A 17,803-nucleotide genomic window follows, 5' to 3' on the forward strand; every position below is an offset into this window, starting at 1 on the left:
TTATTTTTCTTTAATCCTCACTTTTTTCCTATTTTTGGATGACATTTTGTGGCTTCAGAACTAATTACCCAGTTTCCATAGAGCTATGGTCTCAACATACAATGATTTTAACCTACAATGGTCGTGCTGGAAGCAATTAATATTGTAACTTGAGGGACCACTGTATACTGTTTATGCATATGGTAAAGCCATATGCAGATGTCTCTACTGAAATAACTATCCCTGTACTATTATTTCTAACAGAGCACTCTGGCGTCTTTAATAACCTGTTTACACTAAAAACCCCGGAAGAATGGCTGACTTCACTCTTAAAACTTGAGAGTACAGGCTTGCCACAGAGCGATAGGATGCTCCTGAATAAATTAATCGACAATTACACCCAGGCTGTTGAGGCGCTTTCTGCAGAAAAGTACAGCCAAAATGAGAGTTATTCTAAAATCTTGGTTAGATTCGCTGAGTTGAAAGCGTAAGTATTAGGATTTATTTAACTTCATGTGAATGGCGTTTTGTTTTATATATTGCTCATGTGCTTGTTGGGCAAGACTTTAGTTTCTAAAGCCTCCTAAGCCAGCAATTTCACATAGTGTTTTTATTTATTTCTTTTTTAAAACCTCTTCTAGCTTTTGCTTTGTAGATCTATGCTCTGGCGAAACAACCTACATAGCAACATAGTTTGTAAGGTTGTAAAGAGTCTAAAACCTACTGTGTTGATCCAGAGGACGGCAAAGAAAAAAAAAAAAAACATGAGGCTGATGCCAATTGCCCCATGACAGAGGAAAAATTCCTTCCCGACCCCAACATGGCATTAAAATAAATCCCTGGATCAACGTTCTAGTCTCTATTAAAGAAGTCCAGAGCATGCAGATAGGGGATAAATGTCTGATCGTGGGGGGGTCCAACCGATGGGACCTCCCGCGATATTCCGTATGGTGCCCCTGTTCTGCGCTGACAGTGTCTTCCTACACAGCAGGTCTGCTGGTACAAAATGCCCCCTCCATTCATCTCTATGGGATAGGCGGAGACGCAGGAATTCTGTGTCTCCGCCTCTCCCTTAGAGATGAATGGAGGGGGTATGTTTTGACCTGCTGTGTGCGAAACGCCACACCCAGCAGCTCAGCTGGGGCCCCGTATGGCAGATAATGGGGGTCCTAGCAGTCGGAAAATTGGGCATTCCACTCAAGTGATTGGTGAACCCTAGCTTGTTAATCTAATGTACTTATTAAGTGTTGTTAATGTACTTTTTAGCATACTGGACCCAGATGAAGCACGTGACCAATTCCAGCTTGCAAGGTTAAACTGCAAAAAATTTGCTTTTGTCCACACTGCTTTTGCCCAATTTGAGTGGTCTGAAGGTAACTTTATATACTTAAATCCTATTCTGCCTGTTTAAAGATGAACAGTTTTATTGTGGGTTAGGCTCAGTTCACATTTGCTTTCATATCAGAAATACCAGAAGTACTTAATTGACTCTACTGACTTCTAATAGAGTCCATCAAGGTCTAGTGTGGTGTCCATCATTTTAATTGAAAGAATAGCACTACATGTAAATATTTCTTAACTTTTTCAAGAAGAAATATTTCTTTCTACTGTAATAGTGTATATAAATTCAGGGTTCATTGGCTTTTAGTTTATACAGTGCATAGGATAACCCTTAAAGGGGTATTCAAGCTTTATACATCTTATCGCCTATCCTTTGGATAGAGGATAAGATGAATAAAGCCGGAATACTCCTTTAAACATAACTGCAATCATGCTCTGATGGCAGGATATCTGTTCAAATCTGCTGCAACTTCATAGCTCAAGACTTACCCGAGCAATAGACTTGTATGGAACTTCGAGCAAATCTGTATCCTGATCGCTGTAGTCCCAGGCTAAGAAGTTGCAGGAGATTTACACATATATCCTGTCGCTGGAGCGTGATTGAAGTTATGCTTTAAAGTGTGCCATTTCAGGTAACCTTTCAGGATAAGCTGTTTGTGTGCACGTCAAATTTTTGCCCTATTTATAATTTGCATGTGACACATTTTACTATTGCACGCTGTATATCTAGTCCCAGGAGCTCAGCTCCAGTGAGCAGACTAAGACCCTATTACACAGGGAGATTATTGGCTGAACAGGCTGAACAAGCAAACAATCACATCTTTTAAGGGAGTATTCAGGAGCATTGTATCTATTTAACTGTGCTCGGTGTTGCAACTCTGTGTTGGTCCCCCGCTGCTCTGCACTTGTGTCTCGCTCAGACACAAGAAGGTGCAGTGCCGCAGGGTACTGACACAGAGATGGTAGGGGTCCTAACAATCATTTGTTGGTCACAAAAGAGGATGTGCGGCCAACAATGATGAATGTAAAGAGCCGCACTAATAATTCAGTAACTGCTCATACAGTCGTAACTGCACAATAATCCAGCCATGTAGGCTCTTTAATTTAGCACCTTTTAACTTGATGGGCACTGAGGGGACATATTTCTGCTCATGTACCCTAAGGAAACAGATGGTGTGGATGCCTATTTTTTTCATAAATTGATATATTCCGTGGGCCTGTTTGAAAAGCCCAACCATACTGCCATACATCACATCTGTTATGAAAGTGTACCTGTCGTCAACAAAAACATTTTCTTTAATGTATATAATACCATTAGATGTATATAAAAAAAAGTGTATATTTTTGTCCCTGCAGCTATTGCCTGTTTGTCTCTATGAGGAGTCCAAATACAGGAAGTGAGAGCAGGACAAGCAGGGCTCTGTGCAGTAAGAAAAAGCAGGACAGTGTGCACTGCGGCTCTATAACATGCTCCTGGTTCATACATCAGGATGATTGACAAGCCAGGAGTCTGCACAGATCCCTGCTTGTCCAGCCCTCACTTCCTGTTTTTGGACTCCTCAGAGAGAGACACAGACAATAGCTGCAGGGACAATTTTTCACCCAAAAATGTACACCATTTTTAATCAATATATTACAAATATACATATAATGGTATTATCTACATTTATATAAAAAGTGTTTGACAACAGGTACACTTGAACAGAGCAATATGCACATATATAGCAAAGGCTCTTCTTTTAGTCTGTTCTTTGATCATAATATAAATGCAGGCAAATGTACACAGAGGGTGCCGTTCAGAGCTGTCAGACATTGCAGAAACTGTTTGTGACTGGAATCCGGGTATCCTTTATCCCTGTCCAGTGTACTAGCTGTTCATATCGGTTACAATTTTGACATTTAATCTGAGGTTCAGCTGCTACTATAGACAGACAGTACAGCTGGGCAAGTGAGTGATCCTTCTATCTGTTACTAAATAATGTCAAATAAGCGCAGTTGTTTTTGTTAGATATAAATAATAGGACATGGATTAAAAAAAATAAAGTCTAAACCTTTCCCTTTTTTCTCTCCCTATAAGATGTGCACTTTAAAGTCTGCGCATTGTATTTCAAAGCATAATTGTTCCAATGAGAAATTCTCCTTTTTGTATTTGGATTCCTTGTAAAGTTGAATTATCATAATTAGGGCGAGTCCTGAAACCCCTAGGTTTAGAAGGGGGTATAGTCCCATTGAGGGCAAGAAAATAAAAAGTTGATGGGGACACAGCATTCAGGTAAGGGCTTCAAACCCTTCTTTCCACTTGCCGATAGAAATCCAATCATTTAAATCTATTTCTGCCATCTGTTGCTTGGCATTGCCAGCCCATGCATTGCCAAGGAGAATATTGCACTGACTGCCCCAACACAAAATTTTGGTTCACAGTGGTTAAAGGGGTACTCCAGTGGAAAACAGAGCTCTCTGCTGACATCATGAGCACAGTGCTCTCTGCTGACATCTGTCTATTTTAAGAACTGTCCAGAGTAGGAGGAAATACCCATAGCAAACATATGCTGCTCTGGAAAGTTCTTAAAATGGACACTGTGCTCGTGATTAGAGATGAGCGAAGTTACAGTAAGGCTGCTTTCACACTGTGAAATAGTTCCATTTAGGAACTTCCGCCAGAAGTTCCGTCACTATATCGGCGAAACCCGGCCCCTGACGGCCGTGACTAAATTGCATTGCAGCCTATGGGGTTTTGTAACTGCCCGTTTGCACCCGCATATGCCCGTAATTCTTTAAGGGCGTTATATAGTGACGGGACATCATGGCGGAAAAATTACTGCATGATATCAATAAAAAGTACAGGTCACGGCGCAAACAATGAGCCCTCATACCGCCGCTTATACAGAAAAATGATAAAGTTATAGGGGGATTTTAAACGTACTAATTTGGTTAAACAGTTTGCAATTGTTTTTTATTTTTTAAGCGCAACAGTAATAGAAAAGTATGTTATCATGGGTATCTTTTTAATCGTATTGACCCAAAGAATAAAGAACACGTCACTTATACCATAAATTGTACGGCGTGAAAACGAAAATATAAAAGTTATGATTTTTAGACGGCGAGGAGGAAAAAACGAAAACTTAGTCCTTAAGGGGTTAAAATGTAGCAGCCTATATAGAAACAAATATCGACATCTCATTCTGGCTGTCATTTTGCTAGGAAACTTCAAAAAGAGTAAGCAGATACTTCAGAAAGGAAGGGATTGCAGAGCGGTCCCTGCTGAAATGATAGAGTTGGCGGTGACCAATTTGCAGTTGAAGAAGCCTCAGCTGATCTCTGAAGAAGACAAGGAGAACTTGGCCTGTAAGTAACTAGAAGTGTGATGTTTTTCCAAACAGTGTCTCCAGCTGATGCAAAACTACAACTCCCAGCATGCCTGGACAGCCGCAGGCTGTCCAGGCATGCTGGGAGTTGTAGTTTTACAGCAACTGAGGACCCACTGTTTGGGGGGGGGGGGGGGGGGAGACCTGCTCTAGACTGTGTCCTGTGATTTCTTACTTGGATTAATCTGAGTTTTGTTGCAGTGTCTTTGAGCCATACAAATGGAGAAAATGTGCAGAGCGCTGTGCTGGGAAGGCCCCAGAGAATACGCAGCGACAGCTCTGAGGATCTCTCCACCAACCTGTTCTTTTCGTTTGGGTATGAAATGTTAAGAATTTGCTTTAAACCGAATGTATATATCTTTGTACAAAACCTAACCATTTTTTTTTTTTTTTAAATGTAGACAAAAATTAAGCTCACCTGAAGAATATGATGAAATTCCAAGGAAGCCTCTAGTGAACGTGCCTAACAAGGTAACGCTATGCTGTAGCATGCCCTGAACATTGCTAGTTATTGTTATATGTAATTATATGCTTAAAATGCTTATTTTTTCTGCCTGCTAGACATGTATGTTTGGGAGAGTCCCTGTACAGCCCTTGACCTCTCCAGAAGCTGGTGCCAGTAATAAGGACCTTTCCATCGCAAGCGTAAAAAGGTGCTACATTTTTATATTTCCCAAGGTTCATAAGGATGTATACAGTAATATTTTGCAGGGTTGATGTTTTAAAAACATTGTTGCCCAACTCTACATTGTATAAATATTAAAACTTGTTTTCTCGTTCGGCTCCACTGGCGGACACAGGAACTGTGGGTATATATCTTACTGACACTAGACATTAACAAAAACGGTCTGCCGGATTTTTATTTTTTTTTTATTGTTATTTGGGGGGAGGGGGGGGGGGGCGCGGTACCTTTTTTTTTTTTTTTAATATATATATATTTTTTTGCTTTTGCTCTGGCCTCTCCTAGCTTAGCATTGTCTCCCCCTGAGGCACTCTCAGCTTCTGTCCTTGTTTGTGACATTAAGTCTGTCGCACGGCCGGCTCTGTGCTCTGACCGCGGTTTCTCTCCACATGTCGCACGGCCCTGTTTCCGGGCCCCCGCCCCACGTTCCTTAAGCTGGAGACCGCGGCCAGTTCCCGTCGTCTTCAGCAGACGATTCACCCGGCAGCATGGCAGCATTAGTCCTGAGAGCAGAGGCCGCAGCCAGTGGGCGACCATAAATTTAGTCCGTGGCTGCGGCTGGCGGATACCTCCGCCCACTATTTTTGTGCAGTCCTGCGCCCCGCCTTCCTCCAATGTTGCCTTAATAGCGTGCGCACGAAAAGTCAGCGATGGCCTCTCCTGGCTTAGCGCGTGCTGCAGGGGTCACATATCCCCTCCCACCCCTTGGTCTTGCTAGTGATGTCACGGGGGTCTCCTCTTTCCTCACGGCACACTCTGTCTCTCCAGCTGTTCGCTTCAGGAATATACTGCTCTGCAAGCTTCCAATACTGCAAGCTGCCATTCTGGCAAGCTGCTATTCCTCTTCAGCTGTTCCTGGATGCAGCGATCTCCTTCTCTGCAGGGGACCTCCACTGCTGTTCCAGCTGCTACAGGACTCAAGAACCTGGGTGAGCTTGTTCCTTTTTTTTTGGCTGACTTAACTGTTGGGTTTTTCCATGTCCAACCCCAGACCCGAACCCCCCAACAGACAGGCAGAGTCCACCTATTCTGCCTGCTCCGCTTCATGTCCCAGCCCCCTCTCTCTCATCTCTCGCCGTGGAGCTGTCATCCATGTCGGACATAGTGGACAGTTTGGTGTCAGGAACACCTTTCACCTACAGGATCCTGTCGCTTCGGACCCTGCTCCAGAAGTTTCCTTCCGCCACACTCTGCGCACTCCCAACGTCTTCAGTACTTATGCAGAGTTTGATGACCTGCTGAATGCAGCTTGGAAGCATCCTAAAAAACACTTCCAGGGGTCTAAAGGGCTGCGGGCAATGTTTCCATTTGCCCAGGACCTTCTCTCCAAACGACTGCCCCGCCTACAGTGGATCCTCCAGTTTCTCGCCTATCCAAGTCCACCACTCTTCCTCTAGCTGATGCGGCTTCTTTCAAGGATCCCGTGGACAAGAGGATTGAGAACCTGGTGAAATTTATATTTGAAGCAGATGGTTCGACTTTGCTTCCAGCATTTGCCGCAACCTGGGTGATCTCCAACGCTGTTGATTTTCTGTGCTTGGTGTCTCTAGAGTCCGCACGTTGTGCGGCCTTTGCTTTTGGGCAACTTGGTTGCTATTCGTCGCTCTAGGTGGCTGAAGGTCTGGAATATCGATGCGGCCTCCAAGAAATCTCTCACAGAGATGCCTTTTGCTGGCGGCTGTCTTTTTGGAAAACGCCTGGATGAAATTATTTCTGAGGCTACAGGCGGTAAGAGCTCTCTGCATTAGAGCTCTCTGCACTGACTCTCGCCGCAAGTCCTCTTCTCTTCTTTTTGGCCCTTTCGGTCCTTTGCCTCGGATTCTTGGAAGGCTCCTTCCTCCAAAGCGCATCCTGGAAGCAGGACGACCGTTATGGACATTTTTCCGCCAAACCAGGTACCCGCAAGCCTACCTCTGCCTGAAGGGGCTCGCCCAGCCGAGTCTTCATCTTGGGTGGGTGGTCACCTGTCCCTCTTTCGGGATGTTTGGTTGGCGCAGGTCTAGGATTTCTGGGTTTGGGACATCGTTTTCGACGGCTACCAAATAGAGTTTGGTTCTTTTCCCCGTGATCTTTTTTTCCAGTCCCATCCTGTGCTCCACACCCTCCTTGCATGGGGTCATTGTGCCAGTTCCGCCCCAGGAATGTTTTTTGGGGTTTTATTCAAATCTGTTTGTCGTTCCCAAAAAAGGGGAACGGTACATCCGATTCTCTATTTTGAAGCTCCTCAATCGGCACCTGCGGCACTTCCAAATGGAATCTCTCCGTTCTGTTGTTGCATCTATGGACCAGGGCAAATTTCTTCTCTGATGGAAATCCGGGATGCATATATCCGGTTGTTTTTTTTTTCCCCTTGCCAAACCTGCTTTCCTTTCTGCAGGCGGGGCTTGAAACCCGTCTGGTGCTCAGTTCCCTTAAAGGGCAGGTGTCGGCACTTTCCATCCTTTTTCAGTGCCCCCTAGCATCCGACCCTTATGTCCGCACCTTCCTTCAATGTGTGGCTCATGAGGCTCCTCCATACAGGTCCCCCACTCTGCCCTGGGACCTAAATCTGGTACTCAGTGCCTTGCAGGGGGCCCTATTTGAGCCCCTCAGGGAGGTCTCTCTCTGCTTCCTTCCTTGGAAGGTGTCCATTCTCATCGCAGGTACCTCCATCCGGCAGGTGTCTGAATTGGCGGCTCTCTCCTGCTGCCCTCCTTTTCTTGTCCTTCATCAGGACAAGGCTGTGTCTTGGCCAGTGCCGTCCTTTCTCCCGAAGGTAGTCTCCCTTTCCATCTGAATGAGGATATTGTCCTTCCCTATCTCTGCCCGGCCACTTCCCACCCTAAGGAGCACTCACTCCACAATTTGGATGTGGTCAGGGCTCTTCGAGTCTATCTCTCCGCCACCTCTTTTGGTGCAGTGATTCACTGTTCGTCATTCCGGAAGGCCAGCGCAAGGGGCTTCCAGCTTCTAAGGCAACAATCTCCCGGTGGATCCGATCTGCCATCTCGGAGGTCTGAAGGCAAGGTTCCTCCTTTCCGGGTTATGCCTCCTGGGCGGTCTTTAACAGGGCTTTGGCACTGCAGGTGTGTAAGGCGGCCACATGGTCGTCCGTGTACACGTTTACCAAATTCTACAAGGTGCGCACTTCTGCATCTGCTGATGCCGGGTTTGGGCTTAGTGTTGCAGGTGGCAGTGGCGTTGCCCTCCACCTGATTTTTCTCTGGCTGTGTTCTGCTTCCCACCCCGGGGACTGTTTTGGTACGTCACAAGGTTCATGTGTCCCCCCAATGGAGCCAAAACGAGAAAAGTAGATTATTTTTTTTATTATACTTACTGTAAAATCTCTTTCTCGGAGGATCCAATGGGGGACACAGTACTCACCCTGTTGGTTATTAGTTTGTTGACCTGAGGGTCTGTTGCCTGTCAGTGGGTTTGTTATGTTGTTTTTGTCTGGGCCTTACTTGGACTTCTGTTGTGTTTTTTGGTTCCCACCTACTGCTGTGGGACTAAACTGATTAGCTCAGTCAGTGGGCGGGGTATATCCTGCCAGGAGGGGCCAACTTCTTTTTTTGTTAATGCCTAGTGTCAGCAAGATATACCCATTGTTCCTGTGTCCCCCAATGGATGCTCCGAGAGATTTAACAGTAAGTATAAAAAAAATTAAAAAAAACTTTTTAGCCAAATTAAGGCAATACCCTGAGCTAAGTTCTAATTTTTGTCTCCCCTATTGTTGATATTTCCTTTAGACAACCACTTAATGCAATGCGTGTTCCTGTTCTGCCTTCTCTGTCAAAACCGAAGCATGGTGGTGATGACAACCAGGTTTCTGGGAATAAGGTTAGATGCTCATTGTATTTGCTTTTATAACCAGTTTATAAAGTTAAAGCCACAATATCCACACACTAGGTTTGTAGTGTCCCTATCTGTTGCCTATAGACTCCCATGTTTGTTTATATGTAAAAAATAAATAAATAAAAATAAAAAAGTACTGTGCAATATCAATATCCACAACAGTGGCCCTATAAGAACATGCAGTTGCCCGCCAGTGGGTGAATAGGAGCCCATGGGTACATTTGACATATATGCCAGGATCTTTCTGCATTGTGAATGTAACTTAACCCTTTAAGGACATAGCGTTTTTACTTTCTTGCACTTTCATTTTTTCCTCCTTACCGTTTTAAAATTCATAACCCTTTCAATTCATTTCTACATTTTAATGATATCAGTCATTTTACCCAAAAATCTACGTCTTCCGTTTCTACACAGTACATTTTTTCAGTAAAAATTACACCTTATTTTTATTCTGTAGGTCCATACGATTAAAATGATACCCTTCTTATATGGGTTTGATTTTGTATTTCTTCTGGAAAAAACATAACTAAATGCACGAAAATTAATACGTTTTTAATTTCCGCGTACTGGCCTGTATGAGGGCTCATTTTTTTTTTGTGTCATGATCTGTAGTTTTTAGTGGTACCGTTTTTTGTTTTGATCAGACAGTTTGTTCGCTATTTATTTATTTTTATGGTATAAAAAGTGACCAAAAATACGCTATTTTGGACTTTGGAATGTTTTTGCGCGTACGCCACTGACCGTGCGGTTTAATGATATATTTTTATAGTTAGGACATTTACACACGGCGATACCACATATATTTTTATTTACCCTTTTTTTTTTTTTTTTTTTTTTTTTTAACGGAGCTCGCTTCATAACCCTGCCATTCTACAGTGTGTGTAAATTATAAACCTCTATTTACCTCCAGCACTCCCGCAGTGCTTCCGGTGTCCTACTCCAGTCCCTGGCTGTGATCCTCTTCCTTAGCTGCAGCGGGACATCAGGGCCCGGAGGCTTGTTTTCTTTTTTTTTTTTTTTTTTTCTTCTGTAGAATGGGCATTATTCTAAAAAAAAATAAAAACAATCAAGCAAAGAAAAAAAAAAACCACTCCTGTCGCATAACCCCTTTATTCCAGAGGTCCCCCCCATCTAAGTCTTTCAGGCCGATCACCAACATATCAGGTTTTTGCAGTTGCTCCATTAGAATAGAATAAGGAAAAATTAAGATTCTGCACTATTGGTGTGCCGTAATGACTTGGTCTTGGATCTCTAGCTTAACCAATAGAAAATATGTACCTGATGTTTATGGATACTAGGTATACTAATGAAAATGCAACATCATTTAAAGTGGTTTTCCCAATTAATAATTTAGTGGCATAGGCTAGGGTATGCGATTATCTTAAAGGGGTTATGTGGGAATAGAAGTACTGACCTGGTTTCTTCCAAAAAACAGCACCACCCCTATCCTCGAGTTGTGTGTCATTGCTGCTCAGTTGCATTGAAGTAAATGGTGGCAAGTTGTAATATCACACACAACCTGAGGACATAGGTGGCACTATAAGAAATCAGCTCAGTTTTTCTTTTGAGAACCCCTTTTTAAGATTGATGACAATCAAGAGGACAGTCTGGGACAGTCATGAATTCAGAGCAAGAAGGGAATGCAATGCTGGTTTGGTTTGGACTGTGTTAGTGTAGGGCAGTGTTTCCAACCAGGGTGCCTCCAGATGTTGTAAAAATACAAATCCCAGCATGCCTGGACAGCCTTTCGCTGCCCAGGTATGCTGGGAGTTGTAGTTTTGCTACACCTTGAGGCACCCTGGTTGGGAAACACTGGTGTAGGGTCACACATGCCATATTTTGCTGTGTATTTTTTTGCAAATGTTTTTGCTACCCATTGATTTCAATATGTAGAAAATACTTCAAAATACGGCATGTTTGACACTTCCCTTAACATGTTTTACTTCACTAATCAAAATATGTTTAAAAAAAAAATTAATGTGTAACAGTGTAAACATAGCCTTATGTCGAGGGCTTATTATCAGGGAAATCAATGAAGAGGAACCTCCTGGGTGGACCCACATTAAAGGGGCGGCCCTATCACACCTTATATACATACATTATTTCTCTCGGGAATAATCACGCTTCCCCAAATGGCAGACATCAGAAACAATTGTGAAGATGACTGGCTTACTCTTTAATTAAAGTGGATAGTACCTAACGCTTCTTTCTGTGTAGCCTGTGATGTAAAGTTTTCTCTGTATGTAGTGTATTAAAATATCAAATATCTTTTAGATGTCCACCATTATTAGTCCAAATGTGAGTCCCACTAGCCCAGTGCAGCTTATAGAAGACAGTATAGAAATGAAAACTCCTTCTTCAGTGATCATCAGAAGAGCCAGTGCAACAACCACCCATGTCCAAAGAGATGATGGTAATTGTTTAAATGTTTATACCAATATTCTAAGTTTAGGGTTTTTCTGTGTCTACTTTATGTACAGTGTTTTTAAGGCTGTTTTTAGACCATTCTCTCTAACTCTGCTTTACTTATTGTGTTAGAGCTATGCACACAGTACACTCTTTGATGTTTAGCCTTGAAAATTCACACAGAACGATCATCATTTTGCACATCTTCTGAAACATCAAAGTTTGTAGTGGCCTAGTGGTAGAGCTTTGTCATTCATTAGACCATAGAGACTCATAGCTACCATGTGCCTCTCCTGGAAGAGACAGTGATTGGGAGCTGAAGGGGTGTTATACACATGGGGGGGTTAAGTATATAACATTCGGGTTAGGAATTACTGTACCCTACCCATAAATACGCCCCCTAAAGTGTATACATAATCATAATCCTATAAGCTACCCCGAAGTGTCTGATGTCAGTTTTGCCATACACAGCAGGGATGAGCATGTGTTTGCACCTGCGCAGTAGTCTGAACAGCTGATCCGACTGGCACTTATACCTATTGTATTTCCCCATGAATTGGAACCTTTTGTGGTATGTTTACTGTGCAATCTCTTATTTTATCTGTATGCTGTATACAGCATTGTTAACTGCTGCAGAATATGTTGGTGCAATATATAAAAAAGATTTAATAAAATGGTCACTTTGTTTTAAGTATTATCTTGTGGGAAAAAAAATGCAGTATTAATTCAGTATTGTATATCTTGTCTTGGTTTGTTTTTCTTTAAATTTTTTAAGACACAAATATGGATGACACAGATTCTACCACAGCTCCATATAAACCTCAGGAAGTCAATAAGGAGTTTGAACCTTGTCCTAAAATTGAGAACAATGTCACTCTCAAGCATCCTGATCCACCAAAACACACAAATGTGGAAACAGAATGGAAATGGAAAGTTCCTGAGGTGCCAAGTGACATTTTCCAAGCAGAGGTGGTTGTTCATTTTTATTTATACATTAATAAGAATGCTTTGATGTAACAGTTTATTGCATTTTGTTTGTTTTGCCATCTAGAAAGTTTTATGGTGTGGGAAGTGTCCATGGCCCTTTAGACTCTGCGGTCATTTTTATCTATCGTATACCATTCATTTAATATGTTGCCTCCCTTAGTTGGGTGAGCTTTATGCAAAACGTATGCACAAGCTGCTAACTGAATTCGCTGTTTTTTAAATGCTGTTTAAAAAAATAAGAAAAAAATTCCTAAACTGGGTTTTTATGTTTTTTTTCCGTTGCAACTTTTCAAATATGACATCCGATTCGACTAAAAAATAGCATTAGACACTTGTGAATTGATGACTGTTTGATTTTTCTTTTATATCTCCATGGTAATTGACACAAATCTGTTTTTAAGGGAAAGCGAATGAGTATTGAGCCAAATGCTTATCCTGTGTCCAAAAGAGTATCTCCACCTGGGCCACCTCGAAAGTGTGATCCTGCCTTTGTTTGTGCCACTCCTGCCAAACCACAGGAAGATTATATGAGCTGGTAATTGCACATACTGTATATGAAGCATCCTGTAGCATTTTGGTACATTAACTTTGGCTTTTTCCAGGTTGTGTGTTTTTTTTGTTTTGTTTTTTAAGAGGAAGGCTTATCTTCAGGAAAAGCCTTCAATATCAGATCAGTGGTGTGCTGCCATCTGGCACCCCAGCTGATCAGCTTCTTGCAAGAGCCATGGTTCCTGCAATAGACAAAGAATAGAGCCCTTTACATTGTGTAGTGGCTGTACTGGGTTACTGTTAATAAAAAACCAAGCTGCAGTAACCCATCACTTGCACTACACCATGTTCTGTAGTTTTCATGGATACCTATATGGCATGGATTGGACTACATTTTAAGTTCAATAAAAAAAAAAAAGTCCTATTGACTTCAATGGGCTTCTGCATTGGAATTCCACAAAAATTTAAGACATGACATTTTATATGGAAAATGGGGAAGTGGTATATTTAAGCTTTTAGTATGGAAGGGAAAGTTAATTTATTTTTGTATTGGATGTAGTTTATTATTTATGTAAGTGTTTATTTAATCAGTAGAAAAGTACCTGCAGCCATGGAGGCTTACACAATTGCTTAGGCTGCAATTACCGTATTTATCGGGGTATACCACACACCGGCCTATAACACGCACCCTCATTTTACCAAGGATATTTGGGTAAAAAAAGTTTTTCACCCAAATATCCATGGTAAAATGAGGGTGCGTGTGTGCACGTGTATACCCCGATATACCCCCAGGAAAGGCAGGGGGAGAGAGGCCGTCGCTGCCTGCTTCTCTCCCCCTGCCTTTCCTGGGGTCTAGAGCCCTGCTGCCGGCCCTTCTCTCCCCCTGGCTATCGGCGCCGCTGCTCGTTCTGTCCCCCTGACTATTGGTGCCGGCGCCGATAGCCAGGGGGAGAGAAGCGGCACCGACAGCCAGGGGGAGAGAAGGGGCAGCGGCACCCATTGCCGGTGCCGCTGCCCTGTTGCCTCCCCCCATCCCCGGTGGCATAATTACCTGGGTCGGGTCCGCGCTGCTGCAGGCCTCCGGCGCGCGTCCCCTGCTTCGTTGCTATGCACGGACAGAACGGGCACGGACGGGACAGAACTGGCAGCGGCGCCGATAGCCAGGGGGAGAGAAGGGCCGGCAGCAGCGCTCTAGACCCCAGGAAAGGCAGGGGGAGAGAAGCGGGCAGCAACGGCCTCTCTCCCCCTGCCTTTCCTGGGGTGTATCGGCGTATAACACGCACATAGACTTAAGGCTAAAAATTTTAGCCTAAAAAGTGCGTGTTATACGCCGATAAATTTGGTACAACTGATCTCCCAACCTCGAACATGTTGTGGTCTGGAGATGCAAACCACTGTACCACCAATGTGACACTTAACTGCCCTTAAACGGTCACTCTCATTAAAGCTAATTTTTGCTATTTCACTCCTTATGGTAAATGAAAAATATTTCTAATCTACTTTGTTTAAAAAAAATGAAGTTTTCTATCTTTTATTTGTGCTTAAAAAAGCTCAAGAGCACATTTTCCCCCAACTCCTACACAGACTTTGGACCAAAGTCCAAACACAGGAAGTGCCGCCGGGAGGGGGGGGGGGGAGTGTCCAACCAACAGCATATGGCAGTTATGTGTGAGAGGAGCTATGAGTGGATGAGGCTGGACAAGACGCCCCCCCCCCCCCCCCCCCCCAGCACTCCAGGCGGCACTTCCTGTGTTTGTACTTTGGTCCAAAGTCTATGTATGAGATGGGGGGGAAAATATGCTCTTGAGCTTTTTTAAGCACAAGTGAAATATAGAAAACTTTGTTTTTTTTAAACAAAGTATATTAGAAATATTTTTCATTTATCATAAGGAGTGCAATAGAAAAAATTAGTTTTAATGAGAGTGACTCTTTAAGATGCTGCTGTCAACTTTGACATCAGCATTTTAAAAGGGTTAATAGCTGCCCTCAGCCAGCTTTTAGCGGCAGCCCTCGCCTACTGGAATTAGCTGGGGGCCACATGGTGTGCAGCAGGCTCGGGTCAGGAGCCCTATCCATGCATCCTTAATTGCATTATGGATATATTGGGTTAGCAAAAATGAATCGCTAAAGTCCGGTTGCTTTACTTTCTGCATGTATGTACGTGACGCAATTCCGAATTGTGGTTATGTTTGCTTTAGTTTTAGAACTCCTGTGGTAAAAAATTCTTTAGGACCCCTGTCGCTGATGTCTACTCCTTGTGACAACCGTTCCAGCTATCTTCCACATACCGCATCTAACTCTCTTTTACAACCTTTTCCGGTAAGATATATTATATAGAATTGTTAGTATATAGTGAATGCATGTGTATTTAATAGCAATGTCCCGATACCGGTACTAGTATCTGTATCGTGGCCGATACTGGCCATTTCCATGGTATCGGGGACTCGTTCAATGTCCCGGATACCATATCCTGGTATATTGGGCCCTGCTAATGTCTAAAGGGGGGGGGGGAGGGCCCTGCTAATGTCTAAAGGGGGGGAGGGCCCTGCTAATGTCTAAAGGGGGGGGGGGGGGCCTGCTAATGTCTAAAGGGGGGGCCCTGCTGATGTCTACTATATGTAGATAGTGCAGGTGACCCGGTTTCTACCGCTGCTCAACCTTGTGAACATCAGCGCAATCTCTCCGAAGACATTGGTTTTGCCGCCAATGCAAATTCCCTGTTCTGCCCAATGGAGAAGAGAGAAATCTTGGCTCCTACTACAGCAGCCGCCTCCATTGTACACAACAAGGACCCACATATCAGCACGGTAAGCGGCGCCAGAAACCGTGTCACCATGCTGTCGGATTCCCTTTTAAATAAAAGTACTCGTACTTGGTATTGGCGAGTACTAGAATTAAAGTATCTGTACTCGTACTCTGTCTTAAAAAAATGGTATCTGGACATCCTTAGTATTTAGCCTTTCCTTTTAAAAAGACTATTCCACTATAAGAAACATTTTCCATCTATCTATGTATTGTTTGTGTGTGTGTGTATATGTATGTATATGTATTTATTTGTGTGTGTGTGTATATATATATATATATATATATATATATATATATATATATATATATATATATATATAGTGCATAGTGAAATTATTCTGCCCCCATTTCAGGCTTCAAACATAAAGATATAAAACTGTAATTTTTTTGTGAGGAATCAACAACCAGTGGGACACAATCATGAAGTGGAACGAAATTTATTGGATATTTAAAACTTTTTTAACAAATAAAAAAAAATTGGGCGTGCAAAATTATTCAGCCCCCTTAAGTTAATACTTTGTAGCACCACCTTTTTGCTGCGCTTACAGCTGTAAGTCGCTTGATGTAGGTCTCGATCAGTTTTGCACATCGAGAGACTGAAATTTTTGCCCATTCCTCCTTGCAAAACAGCTCAAGCTCAGGGAGGTTGGATGGAGAGAGTTTGTGAACAGCAGTTTTCAGTTCTTTCCACAGATTCTCGATTGGATTCAGGTCTGGACTTTGACTTGGCCATTCTAACACCTGGATATGTTTATTTGTGAATCATTCCATTGTAGATTTTGCTTTATATTTTGGATCATTGTCTTGTTGGAAGACAAATCTCTGTCCCAGTCTCAGGTCTTTTGCAGACTCCATCAGGTTTTCTTTCAGAATGGTCCTGTATTTGGCTCCATCCATCTTCCCTGTCCCTGCTGAAGAAAAGCAGTCCCAAACCATGCTGCCACCACCACCATGTTTGACAGTGGGGATGGTGTGTTCAGGGTGATGAGCTGTGTTGCATTGTTGCCAAAAATTTCGATTTTGGTTTCATCTGACCAGAGCACCTTCTTCCACATGTTTGGTGTGTCTCCCAGGTGGCTTGTGGCAAACTTTAAACCAAACTTTTTATGCATATCTTTAAGAAATGGCTTTCTTCTTGCCACTCTTCCATAAAGGCCAGATTTGTGCAGTATACGACTGATTGTTGTCCTATGGACAGAGTCTCCCACCTCAGCTGTAGATCTCTGCAGTTCATCCAGTGTGATAATGGGCCTCTTGGCTGCATATCTGATCAGTCTTCTCCTTGTATGAGCTGAAAGTTTAGAGGGACGGCCAGGTCTTCATAGATTTGCAGTGGTCTGATACTCCTTCCATTTCAATATTATCGCTTGCACAGTGCTCCTTGGGATGTTTAACCTGTTATGGATGCAGGGCGTATCCATACGCCCTGCATCCCGAGTCCTTAAGAACGCAGGGGGTATGGATACGCCCGTGGGAATTCCGGTCCCCGCCGCTAGCCGGTTGACAGGATCGGGATGCCTTCTGAAATCATTCAGCAGGCACCCCGGCACATCTCCCAGGGGGGTCCTGAGACCCCATCCCCCCCCCCCCCCCCATGTCGGCGATCGGCGAAAATCGCATGTCAATTCAGACATGCGATTTTCTCCAATTCCGGGCTGATCGGGTCTCTCGTGACCCGATCGCCCCGAAAATAGAGATGATCGGAGTTGTCAGTGACAGCCCCGATCAGCCTAAAGGGAAAGGAGTGAGGTCGCAGTGCTGCGATCTCCTCCTATCCCCTGCCATAAGTCATAACTGAGTTCTGACCAATGGCAGCACAGGACAGGGGGTTGCCATGGAAACCCCCCGTTCTGCCCACCCCTGTATGTCTGGCAGAATGGGGGGGGGGGGGGGGGGGGAGAAGAAGGAGTCCTGT

General features: G+C 43.5%; 1 protein-coding gene across 6 annotated transcripts in view; it reads left to right on the forward strand.

Annotated features, from left to right (window-relative positions):
- The window catches only part of TTK (TTK protein kinase), a 105,948-nt gene that overhangs the window by 23,563 nt on the left and 64,582 nt on the right, over nt 1-17,803 (forward strand). For all 6 annotated transcript variants that reach the window (XM_056565946.1, XM_056565949.1, XM_056565950.1 and 3 more), the window contains exons 3-13: nt 244-466; nt 1,246-1,352; nt 4,522-4,665; nt 4,887-5,001; nt 5,087-5,156; nt 5,247-5,338; nt 9,096-9,186; nt 11,476-11,614; nt 12,383-12,576; nt 12,996-13,129; nt 15,282-15,402. In XM_056565946.1, the coding sequence (XP_056421921.1) occupies nt 244-466; nt 1,246-1,352; nt 4,522-4,665; nt 4,887-5,001; nt 5,087-5,156; nt 5,247-5,338; nt 9,096-9,186; nt 11,476-11,614; nt 12,383-12,576; nt 12,996-13,129; nt 15,282-15,402 (1,430 nt within the window). The remainder of the gene's footprint in view (nt 1-243; nt 467-1,245; nt 1,353-4,521; nt 4,666-4,886; nt 5,002-5,086; nt 5,157-5,246; nt 5,339-9,095; nt 9,187-11,475; nt 11,615-12,382; nt 12,577-12,995; nt 13,130-15,281; nt 15,403-17,803) is intronic.

Source organism: Hyla sarda, chromosome 3, assembly GCF_029499605.1.
Source record: "Hyla sarda isolate aHylSar1 chromosome 3, aHylSar1.hap1, whole genome shotgun sequence".
In the NCBI taxonomy this organism is placed as follows: Eukaryota; Metazoa; Chordata; class Amphibia; order Anura; family Hylidae; genus Hyla; species Hyla sarda.